At 41.7% G+C, this 12,526-nt stretch overlaps 1 protein-coding gene across 17 annotated transcripts in view; it reads left to right on the plus strand.

The window, feature by feature from the left end:
- Sgip1 (SH3GL interacting endocytic adaptor 1) overlaps positions 1–12,526 on the plus strand; it is a 221,417-nt gene that overhangs the window by 179,398 nt on the left and 29,493 nt on the right. For 13 of the 17 annotated variants that reach the window (XM_031377986.1, XM_031377970.1, XM_031377974.1 and 10 more), the window contains one exon: positions 1,659–1,718. The exons of the other annotated variants lie outside the window; for them this stretch is intronic. In XM_031377986.1, the coding sequence (XP_031233846.1) occupies positions 1,659–1,718 (60 nt within the window). The remainder of the gene's footprint in view (positions 1–1,658; positions 1,719–12,526) is intronic. 17 annotated transcript variants of the gene reach the window in all.

Here is a 12,526-nt window from a genome sequence, read left to right on the forward strand (position 1 = left end):
AGGGAGAGGGAGAGGGAGAGGGAGAGGGAGAGGGAGAGAGATTAAGTAAAGATTATTCAAAATAGTTGAGGTTCAAAGTCTCAGCTCATAAAGCTGTGGCCAACTTCCAAAGATGTTTAGCCACAGTTGGAACCATGATAAAAAAAATACTGGTATGAAACCACCATTCCAAATTAATGATCTTTAACTGTCAAAGGCAGGTCCAAGCAAATTAATGACACTGCTCACAAAAGAACCCTGGATTTATACTGCTGCTTTGTGGTCAAGTTAAAAGCTAACTCCTTTCTTCCTGGGGAAAATGTACATGCCAGGTGATCTTGTTGAGCTGTCAGGGCTCTGCTGGGGTTTGTGTTAATGGACACACATCTGGCCCCTTGAGAACTGCTTTGGAGGGAAGTATTCTCACAGAAATCAATTATTAATAATAGTCCCTGAGCGGTGGAGCATAACCCCTTCCCCGCAGCTGATTTCCACCACATTGACAGATTCCTCATAGAATCATCTCAAATACACTCATCGATTTTCATCTTCATCCTAATCCCAATGTCTTAACCTTAAGTTCTTTCCTTTTGCCATGAAACTCATCCCTGCCTTGATTGGTAAACTGTGCTTCTTGGTTTCCTTTGGAATCTGTCTTTGTGTTTTTGTTTTCCATTCGTTTATGTTTCTTTGGTTTGTAGTGTCAGAAGATGATGTTTTTTATGACAAACTGCCCTCGTTTGAAAGGCGCTGTGACACGCCTGCAGGTACGGTGCTAGCTGAGTGATCTCTAGACACTTAGAGTTTTCAAATCCAAGCTGTTTTCCATCTGAATGCTAGAAGCTTCATAGACATGCTCCCCACCTCATGAGTCAGATGCACCCTGTACATGTCCCGTCCATTGCGGAACCCATGTCACTGAACCTATTTTAAGTGGACATATTATAAAGCAGCAGGTTGCATGACAGTTTCTCAAAAGAGAAAAGGCTCAAACTAGGTGAGAGTCATTGCTGTGTGAATTTTCAGAGGAAGGAGTGATTTAAGTATTCAGAATCTATTGTCTGCTTTCTAATTTAGCAATTCATGAGGCACCATTGAAAGTGTCTCTTCTCTTTGGTGCAGAAGCAAAGGGTGTGTTGTGACTGGATGACTAAGGTGGTTCCTGGAGAGGGACAGGAGATCTCTGACATCATCTGCGGACTTTAAATTGATATGCAATGCTGTTGTCATTGAAAAGCTAAACAAATGTCGCATATAAACCACTAGCCAAGTTTATCGTTTGTGCCAACAAGCAAAGGAATGACATAGAAGATGAAAACAATACAGCAATTGCTGAATGAAAGTTTGCCCAAATTAATGCAGTTGAAATATGCTGACACCCCTGCATGGCCAGGAAGACATCTGCTCCATGTTTACAAGTGCCTAGCCTCAAGCTACCTACATGCGTGTCCATCCCTTCAGTCTCCATAGCTTCGATTTTGCTTTGTCTGCTCAATTTTAAGAAAAACAAACAAACAACTCTAGACTACCAGCCTTCCCTTTTTCCTGCACGCTAACGGCATGCAGTGCCCCACCCTTCCCTGTAGTGAGATTAATTACCTGCTCTGTAACTCACATCGTGTCCTTCTCTCTCCCTTTCCTTAACCTTCCCCATCCCGCTTCAACTCCTGGCCAAACAGAGAATGAACAGCCCTCCCTCGTTTGGTTTGACAGAGGAAAGTTTTATTTGACTTTTGAAGGTAAGTAGTGCATAGCATACCAGATTCTAATCCATATAGTCTCCTCTTCCTGTGTTGTTTTTATTCTCATTTAAAAATCCCCAGTTTTTCCTCAAAATTTCTGATCTTGCTTTCTCCATTGAAAATGCTATGGCTACTTAGAAACATCAAGCACTAAAGAAAACATATCATGAATTTGGTTTGTATGTGTTCTTCAATTTCCCCTATTGAACAAATTAAAGCTGATTTGCAGTTGACATCAGTTACTTAATTAACGATGGCCAATTAAAAGCGTAGCAAAACGGAACCTTCTTTGGCTAAGGAACTTGACTCTGTCAACCAGGCTCTTGCCTAATCCTTTTGCAAGTGTATGTGGCAAACTCGAACACGTTTGGGGTTGGTTTAGAAAACTGACATTCCAGATATAGAATCCAGTTCTGTAAACTGTAAATGTGCGTGTATGTGTGTGTGTGTGTGTGTGTGTGTGTGCGCGCACACATGTGCATGTTGTGAATGTTCATGGGGAAATCAGACAGAAGCAACAAGGAGTGTGAGGGGAAACTTTAGTCTGCATCTCCTAAAATTGCACTGTAATAACTGCAATAAAGTAGACAACACGATTGAACCCGCCATTCTAAAGTTAAGAAAAACACATAAAAATAACATCGCATTTCCAAGCTCAAGGTTTCACTGTCTATTATATCCTCCATCAAAGGTTAGCAGTCTAACCCTTAGATAAGTATTTAACTTCTAACTCATCTTCACAGGCTGGAAATTTGATTAAAATGGCACCCTTAAACTACCAGTGGGGTGATATTAAGTACTTTACCTAATTAATCAGTCATGTTATGCATAAGGATTTATCATATAAGGTCTTATTTTGTGTAATTTTAAATAGTGAAGTTTATACCAGGGTCAAAAGTTGGTAAAATAATAATAATGATAATAATAATAATAATATGTAATTTTTTTTCTTCCTAGAATTGATATCAATATAGAACTTGTCTTTGTGGTTCATGACAACAGGAACTTGATTGAGTGTGTTTTAGTGCAGTTTTAAAAATTGTAGTGGCTGAAATATATGAACAGTATGAAACACAGGAAAACAAAAATCATGCAACAATGAATTTTTCTTGTAAGATGGGAGCCCTTAATGCAGAGTAGCTTGCGGAAAACATGGTGTATCTCAAAGCTTTCTGATTCCCTGAAGCCTCTACCCGATGTGAGCTGAGAACAGGTACCCGATGATTTTCCTGAGAACACGTCCTTTTTCTCATGTGCCTTTATCATCATTAGTTTTGTAATAAGAAAGATGATAATCCCACAAACTCATGATCCCCCCTAAATTTTCTCTTTCAATCAGCTGAAACTAAAGGGTCCAGGTGAGACTGCTGGCTGAGCGACCCCTGTCATCCCAGCATAGACAGTCTGACGCATTTGAGGGTAGTCAGAGATAGTAGCAAGCTCCATGCTGGAGAGAACCTGTCCAAAACCAAACAAACACAAAATATGCAGGCATCTTTTTACTGCCGAGTACATCAGTAAAGTGATCAAAGCAGCTTCAGGATGCGTTGCTTCCGAATGGATTGGAAGCTAAAGCGCACACACCTGGGCCTGCCAAGGCTCTAACTCTCATTCAGCTGACCTACTAACAAAGTCTGCACTCACCTTTATAAGCCAGGAAATTAACTAATGTAATAAAACATCATGTGTATAGATCAATTTCTTGAGGTTTTCGCCCAGGGGAACCTGAAAAGATGGCAAAGATTCTCTTCTGTTGTCATGATAAAGTGATATAGAAATGGCTGCATTGTATAACACCTTGAGACCATGGCCCCACCTCAGTGTTTACACTCCAAAAAGCCATCCAACACGTTCTGTTGAATAGCGTTTTAACAGAGTCTCTAGGATGCTCACGTTAGTTCGCATTTATTTTTATTAATTGCACCTTTCTTCAATGCTTCATCCGGAGAGAGAAGAACATGAAGGTTCTCCTGTCAAAATCTTCACTTATTTTTAGAAGCTCTGCATTTATTTACTGACTTCTGAATAACGTTTTTGTGTTTAAAACTTCAGTTTTCATTTTTTTTCCTGTTCATATTTGCCCTTAATCATGATTAGGATTCTGTCCTCACTGTGTTAATGTTTGAGTCATTGACCAGTCTGTCATGTAACTAACGAACACTGACCAGTGAGTTTAGTTTCAAAAGAGATAAAGTACTTCAGACTTGCTAACAAATGAGGTACAAAGCCATAGACCAGGGTTATAAGTTACAGTGCTTCTAAACAGACCTCGATGCTTCTAAAAATACATATTTTATAAATATTTTACTAGAAAATTTGGCATATTTTATATTGAGCTTATTAAGAGAATTATTTAAATGCTGGTAAACTTTTTAAGTCAACCAAAAGAAAATCCTGGGCCTGAGAATAGATCTCAGTTGGGTAAAGACTTATTACACAAGTATGAGGACCTAGCACCTACCTAACGACCCAGGCACCACCGAACAGACTGTGAAGGTGGAAGCAGAAGGATCCCAGGAACCAGCCTCACCAAATGTTGAAGTTCAGTTTCAGCAAGAGCCTCCACCTCAAAAGGAGGGTGAGAGCAATTGAAGAAGATGCCTCTGGCCTTTGCCACATACCCACATGTCATGCCCATACACGAGGCACACACACGATCACACACGCACACACACACACACACACACACACACACACACACACATGCACAAGTGTGTCTGTCCGCTGAAACCATCAAGTATCCTCAAGTAGAATGAAATAATATTTCCATGACAAATAACAGTGCCTGCCCGGGCAGTGGTGGTGCATGCCTTTAATCCCAGCACTTGGGAGGCAGAAGCAGAAGGATTCCTGAGTTCGAGGCCAGCCTGATCTACAGAGTGAGTTCCAGGACAGCCAGGGCTACACAGAGAAACCCTGTCTCAAAGAATAAAAAAAAAAACAAAAAATTACAGTGCCTGATGGATATTTCAATTCTGTAGTGTCTTTTAATGTCAAGATGTTCCCCAAAATGCACTGCCTTTCTCTTTGATGGCTCTTTAAACTGTAAAATCATCTTGCATCTGGTAGTGAAAATCAACAACAACAAAAAAAGAATCCTTGCTGCCATGAGTCATCTTATGTCTCAGACCAACTTGGTCACCTGTGTCACACTGTCCTCTGTGATGCTGCATGCTCCCTCTGCTCCTCTTGGTCCTGCATCTTTAGCACCTACTCTACTTTTTCAGTCTCTGCTGAACTCACACTCACTTCCCTAACTGAATCCCAGCTCTCTCCAAGGACCCACATCTCTCTGAAGCAGTCTCCACAAAATGTGCTTCACTTTTCTGTGGGCCACAGGCCTTGGGACTGAAAATCAGGCTTAAATGCCCATAGCCCCGTGTGGCATCTCAAAACCTCCTGATTTACATATTGGTCATTTGATCATCCATCCAATCACTCCACTGGCTTTCCTTGTTACTCCTTGACCCCTGACCTCAGGGCCTTCCTCTGCGTTTATCTGTGAAGTACCAGCAACTTTGTTTTAATCAGCTTCATTTTCAAGCATCGTCTCTTCTGGTTCTGTGGGTATGACCCATCCAACACGTGATCTTCAGGGCCTCTATGGTTTCTTCATTCCCAGCTTGGTTCCTCCACTCTACTCAGCATCAGCACCTTGGAAACAATGTTTCCCAGCAGGGTTCAGTTTAGACATTTCATAACTAAAACTTGTCACATGTCTTATATAATAGGAACTATGTTAAGCAATACTTTTTTTCATTCAGCATCATCTATAGAGCAGTAGGATGCATACAAGTGCCTTGCTGACTCCTCCCCACTAGGGGGGAAAAAAGATCCCTGTTGCTACATAGCTTACTTCCAGCATGCAGGATAAAAATAAGGAGAGAAATAAATGCCATCTATAGTGGGGGGGAGGGGTGGTAATGAGTTCTACATGAGAAATAAGACATGGAAAAGGCTGGAGCATATGAAGAGAAGAGAGGAAACGAATAGCAAATTGAGCAATGCCCAAGCACTCCCCGTGCAGGAAGCACCTCTGCATTCTCATTTCACCTACAGCAGCCACTGCTGAGGAAAATGAGATTTGGGTAACTGCTTTCCAGAGCCTCACGGGTGGCAGAGTAGAGGTTTAAATTCCAGCTGCCTTGTGGGAGACACCCTGCGCCACTCCCCCAGCCCACAGTCCTCACAGGCTCACCCACAGAGCAGGGTCTTCCCTCATTCCCTCAATCCAGCTTTCCAGTGCTTTCATTCCTAGACACAGCTTGCCTTCGCCTTTCAGAAACTTCCTCTCCCACCCTTCCCCTCTGACTCTGCCCACCAGCCCAGTCCTTCATTTGGGGTCTTTTCTATATCCTGCTCAGACCCCAGAGAGTGAAGGTATGCTTCTGCAAGTGCCTTGCTCATCTCTGCAATAACAAACCCTTTTCTCCCTGAACTTGTGTTGTCTCTAAGAAAGGTCACTCCAAATGTTTGACCAGCTTACGCAGGCTTTTTAGTGTCCCTATTTGATCACTGATAAGTCATAATTACATGCAGAAAATACACATCACCACCCCTTTTTGTCTGTCTGTCTCTTTTCTTGTGGTTCTAGGGATTGAACCCCTAGTTTCACAACCCCGAGGCATGTGCCCTGTCACTGGCCTTCATCCCAGCGCCATTCACTTTTCTTCACATAGACTTTTACTGAAAAACCAGTAAGAGTTTGGAAAGGCTCAATATTTTTTCCCATCACAAAATTTCTGATTAACTCACTTGGAAGTCATTAAGGAAAGGAAGATTGAAAGGCATGGACAGTTTTTCTGGGAAGCTCTTGCTTTGCTAAATTCCTAGAGTCCTTCGGGTGGGAAGGGTTCCCTAACTGTACCTTCCCCACTCAGGGTAGACACAACACTTTCAATGGACAAACATGAAAACTAATGAGCATTCACTGTTGTGGAGTTAGGTTCCCAGGATGGCAAGAACATAAAAAGCATCAGTTCAAGTCAGTCTTCATTCCAAATGCAGGCAGAGTCCTTGCCCTTCTGAGATTGAGTATTGTCTGTGGTATGCTGATGAACTGTCCAATCCTTTCACTTAATCTGAAGCTCACACAAGGGCTTGCTTCTTTGCTTTAACATACTAACTCTGTTTAAAAGATTAAAGTGCAATTGAAATCTGCAAAATGTGCTACCAGGGAAATCTGCGAAGATTTAGATTTTCCCACTTTCTCTTCGTAGTGAACTAGTTAGTCGTCTGGCTCCGAAAATCCCTCAGAATGGACATGTGGATGTTGACTTGTCACCTCACTCACGTTAGTGTAACACACACATGCTTCAGACAGAATGGGCAGAGCGTGCCTTATTCATCTTGTTTGAACAAGATATGTAGGCCAAATGTGGGGGGGGGCGCACCTAAGGAGGTCATGAATGTCCAGAACTCATGTCAGAATCTCTCTGACTAAATAATTGTGGGAAAGCTTAATGAATGGTAGCTTATGGGCCAAGCATATTGCCAGGCAGGGCGTACCTGGATAGTGAAATGGTGAATTATGTATGTATTTATTTAGCATATCTAAGTACTAGTATCTTTGCCCATAATGGTGGTGCAGGATTTCATGGCTAATCCATATCACAGTGCACTTCTGAGCTACTACTGCAATAGCACGGGCTCAGGTTGTTCACACCATGACCTAAGGCTGTGGCACTCTACTACTAACATCTCAAATGATGAGCAGAACGCAGGAACTTGGGAAACATCTTCAAGGTAGCACAGAGTCGGTGATTAAACCCATTCATCAGGGTAATTATTGTGAAGTCCTAAAAGTTATGTTTTAATCACCATAGTATTCAAGCCCCTGTTGTGCCCGAGATTATAAACTTTTGAATGGAAGGGATGGTAGTCATCCAGCAAGATAATTAAGAAAACCAAACAGGATCAACTTGTCTTTTGTTTATTAAATTATTATATCACCTAAAAGGGTTTGGTTTTGTTTTTTAATTATCAAGGCTTTGAGGTGCATTCAAACTGAGTAAGAAAAATGAAGAGACATGACCAAAAAGGTGCTGGATCCCAGACACTGGGTTTTCTAGATTCTGCTATTTTCCTTCTCTCTGATGTCATCTCTGACCTCCTCATCAGTGGCTAAGTCAGGATCTTCTTATGTCTCCATCATATTCAGACCATGGTGTATTTTACTCATTTGAAGATAATGATGGTCCAAAGTGCAGGTCCCTGAACTGTATTGTGCTCAAAAGAAACTGAGCACAAATCCAATGGATTGAAAAATATGCCCAAAACAAGAGACCTCCTGCTTTACTGATAGAAACTTTTCACCCCTCAGAGTAGAGATTAACACCAAGGGCACATCACACTTGCCTGGGTGCAGAAGGAAATTGTCAAACAGGAAGATCACAAAGCCATAGCCCTAGAAAAAGAGTTATTACACAGAGATAAGTGGAAATCTGAAGCATGAGTTTGACACTTTCCCAGGGCAGGAAAAGGAAATATCCCATGATTAATAGATAAGAAAAGCTAACAAAGATTTGCTTGTTCCCTCCCTCAGTGGATACAACTATTCCATTACTCTTCTTGGCTATAAGTACCTGTGTTGGAACATTATGAAGATCAAACAAAATGGTGTCTGCCTTCTAGAAACACACAAACACCAGGAGTGGAGTACTTCCCATAAAGTGGCGTTAGCAAAGGCATGGGAGAGTTGCAAAACTCTAGAAAAGCACAAGGGGTTAACTGAGAAGAATCAGGAACATCTTCTTAGAGGGAAGGGGACATGCCCTCGCTGACTTAAAGAACCAGGATTCAGAAAGCTGAGGGCTCAGGCTTGAAAGGAGTCAAGATGAGAAACACCCAACTTGTACTCAACAATGATAAATCCTGGGCAAGTGAGGAATGTTTGTAAAGATGGGCCAAGTAAATCAAGACCATATTCTAAAGTGCTTTGCCTACTTGGAGAAAGAATCTGTAATGCAGTCCCTGGGCAAGGTGAATTTTAAGGGTTTTGTTATTGTTGTATTTTGGTTTGGTTTGGTTTGGTTTGGTTTGGTTTGGTTTGGTTTGGTTTTTGAGGTGGTGGTGTGTATGAGCATCTGACTTGTAGACTTAGAATCAGGGAGAAGTTAGGTAGATAGTCCAGGAGATGGTAATGGACTGGGCTAATACCAATGTCATCTGAAAACCACCATTGAAGTAGCAACATTCCATACCTAATAGGGAAAAAACTGGAAGGCTGAGTCCACCTTCAGATAAAGAGCCATCTAAGGAGCCATGGACAGTCACACCTCTGGCACTGCCACATGTCGTTTGTTCTCCGAAACTAAGCAGGGTCCTGCCTATTTAGTACTTTGATGGGAGAACCTGGGAGAAGTCTGTCGTTCATCAGGAGGAAGAAATCAACAACAATGATATGACCAGGAAGAAGGACTGAGGCTCCTGTGCAGCATCCATTGAAGATAAGTCCAAGAAGAAGTGGACTGTAAAAGCAGGGAGCTGTCTGATGAGAATGACAGGCTCTGGATCCACACACAGTAAGGTTTAGAGCACCCACAACAGAAGTGGTTCTATTGTGGTTTTCTTCAAAAACAATCAGTGATTAATTTTGAGGGGGCCAGTCAACAGTTACATTTTTGTAGAAACTACTAACAGCCAAAAAGCCTTGCTATCTTCTCTCTGTTGTCTGTTCATCCCTGTGGCGATGTCTAAAACCCTGTGGCATTCTAAGAGTTACGACCTGGCCACCAGATGGGAAAACTGCAGAAGAAGAGCATCAGCTTCTTCCTGGCTGTTCTTGCAAACACAAGTTGCCATGGCCTGTGAGCTGTCTCTTCCCCTTCTCACCTGCTGCCCATCAATGCCTCCAGCACTCTCTTGAGCATGTATCCTTCTCCGTGATAGAATCTTATTTTACTTCTGCTTTTTCTCCCTTCTGACTCTCACACACGAGTGCTTACATACTTGAAACCAAAGGAATGTTTATATCCGTCGGCTCATACCAAATAAAAATGAAATGGTTCAAAAAAAAATGAAATGGTTCACAATAAAATAACTGAGTATTAAATTGTATATTTATTAGTAAAAAGAGTTACTTTTATGTAATATTTCATTTTTTTTCTTTTCCAAGTAGCAAGAGCTCTTGAGAAAAAAAAGTTAAGTTTACTACCTACTCCATAATAATCGTAGGGACATATAAGTCATATTGAAGAAATTTGCTGTTCTGTTAGGACAGCCAGTATTACAGAGTTTGACTAATATACCCCCTTAAGGTAGGTTCTGCATGCAAATGGCTGCTAGTATGCTCACAGTTATAGCCATGAAAGGAGTCAAGACTCTCTGTGTAGGTTCTCAAAATTAAGTATAATGGAAGTGTATTTACTAATTTCTTCATGCCTGCTAACTGTAACAGGTAGGCATGTGGTAGGGAAAACAATGATTAAATTTGTAGAACTTGGCTTAGGTACTTTGCACTTGTTATCAATATTATTACAGCTGTGCACATTCAGCCAGTGATTGTTTTTAGAGTACCTGCTATGTGCACAGGTTCTGCGAAAGCTATCAGGACACAGCAGTCAGTTAAGAAAAGCATGTCCTTGTCTTTATGGTGTACAGAACCCAGACATCAAATGAACGGTGACACTAACATGTAAAGAACATTTAGTAAGGAGAGAGTATCCTGTCCTGTTTTCTCCTCTAACCTAAGGGCCATGGAGGAAATAGGAGTGATTGAGGTCTAGGTAGTGTTCTCTGAATACTGTTAACTGTTGTGTTAGCATTCTGATACATCGTCATATGCCATAGGTATGTTACTGTAACTGTAAGTTGGTTTTACCCTAAATACTAGAAAGGAAACCCCCATTAATTTTTATCAGTGTACTTGGTAATAATTTACACATGCATATATACAATTACATATGGAGAGAAGTGGAATAGATATCTTAAAGAGTTTTGTGGTGGTAGTGGTGTTGGTGTGGTACTGGTGGTGGTGGTGGTGGTGGTGGTGTGTGTGTGTGTGTGTGTGTGTGTGTGTGTGTGTGTGTGTGTGTGTGTGTTGAGTACACATACTGTTTATGATCTGTAATAAACCTTGGAGGTTGGAGCTACATCCTCAACACAATGTGCTATAACTTAAGTTTTGTAATCTTGCTCTGGAAGCTGAATGATAATGGCACCTTTCCATGACACTGTAGATGAAAGCCCAGCCTTGAGTTCACTGTGAATGCAGAGCATTCAGGACATCCTAGCTTTTACTACCATTGTCCAAACTCACGCATCCCTGGCTTGTGACATGTGCTGTCTCCGTGTCAATTTTGCTTGCTTGCAAGAAGTTTCTAGCATTTCAGTCTTCTACATAAATCATCCTACAACATGATCTTCTCTGAGTTGCTACCTGGCTTTCCTTTCTATGGACAACAAGCATTTTTTTTCCCTTTGTTGCTTATGGAGCAAGAGGATAATTGGACCCATAATACCACCTCCCTCTGCACCCGCCTCCCCCCAGAGCCAATCCTGAAAGCTGACTGAGACTAATAGTCTAGCTTGTGGTGTGCTCCTGTGCTAAATCTGCTGGGAGACGGACAGGAAAACTGGTTTTGTCTTGTTTGTTTGTAAACCATAGCATTTGGCATATTTGACAAGTAATTTCAAATCTCCCCAGAAGAAAATGAAGGGTAAGAAAGCAAAGAAAATCGCTTCACTCTTCAATAGACCTGAGCCTGCATCAGACAATGGCTGGCCAATAATCTCTGTAGCTTTTATGTTTGCTATAAGTCTTTTTGGAAGGACTAGCCACAATTTTAGGTTGCATATTTTCATAACAAAATAGTCTTTTAAGAGCTGATAGGCCTTAGCAGTTCACTGCATGCCTAGTATGTATGAGGCCCGCCAGCACTACAAAAGGATAAAAGAAAGAGGGAGAAAAACCTCCTTTATGAGCCTCTAGCTACCCTACACTGGGGGAGTGACATAAATAAGTGGACAAGGTACGCTAGTGATATAAAAAGATGTAGCGACTCAGGAGACACTTCTCCTTCAAATCCTTTCTGTCTCTGGGTTTGAGACACATTTAATTAGCATTACCTCCAAACTGACTTCAGACTGTTGGTTATGAAACATCCTTTCAAAACGTAAACCAAAACACAAACGTAATTATACCTTATGATAACTATTAACATAAACATATCTTTCCCATTTTTAAATATGGGAAAGATAAATAACACCGGGCATGTACTAACAGTTGCTCACTAACTGCTTCATTACATCCAAGATTGCCCTGACGCTCTCAGGAGGAGGCATTTTCTAGTCGTCGCTGTTAGGAGTTCATCAACAGTTTTGCCATCTTGCATGTGGCTGTCATTTCTCCAGAGCCTGGGGTAGAATTGTTTTCTCTCCTACTGCTCTGCTTAGGAGTCACCAGGATACAAGGAGACACAGAAGGAATGAGACTGCTTTTCATGTTGGCAGGTGATCAGTTATACAGGTACTGTGTGTCTTCACAGTTACGGTTGTTTGTCCGCTGTTCAGCGTGATGAGAGCAAGCTTTTGCTTCCCCTGTGTGATGACAGAGAAGGGTAAAAATGGCCTCTGATAAAGGCCCAGGGTTACTCCAAGAAGTCTGGTGAGGGAGCAGGGCAGGGTTCGTCTTTGCAGGATACTTTGGTGGTATTGTATTGTTGAGAGGCCAGAAAGAGTGGTTACTAGTGACAGTCCCTCCTGTCTGTAGACTTCACTGTTTTGGAACTGTAACTCACACCTTATTGCCGATGAAACTGACCACTCAAAACTGTGGACTTTCAGGGAGTCCTTCAGTTCTAGGC

Source organism: Mastomys coucha, unplaced genomic scaffold (genome assembly GCF_008632895.1).
Source record: "Mastomys coucha isolate ucsf_1 unplaced genomic scaffold, UCSF_Mcou_1 pScaffold18, whole genome shotgun sequence".
Taxonomy (NCBI): Eukaryota; Metazoa; Chordata; class Mammalia; order Rodentia; family Muridae; genus Mastomys; species Mastomys coucha.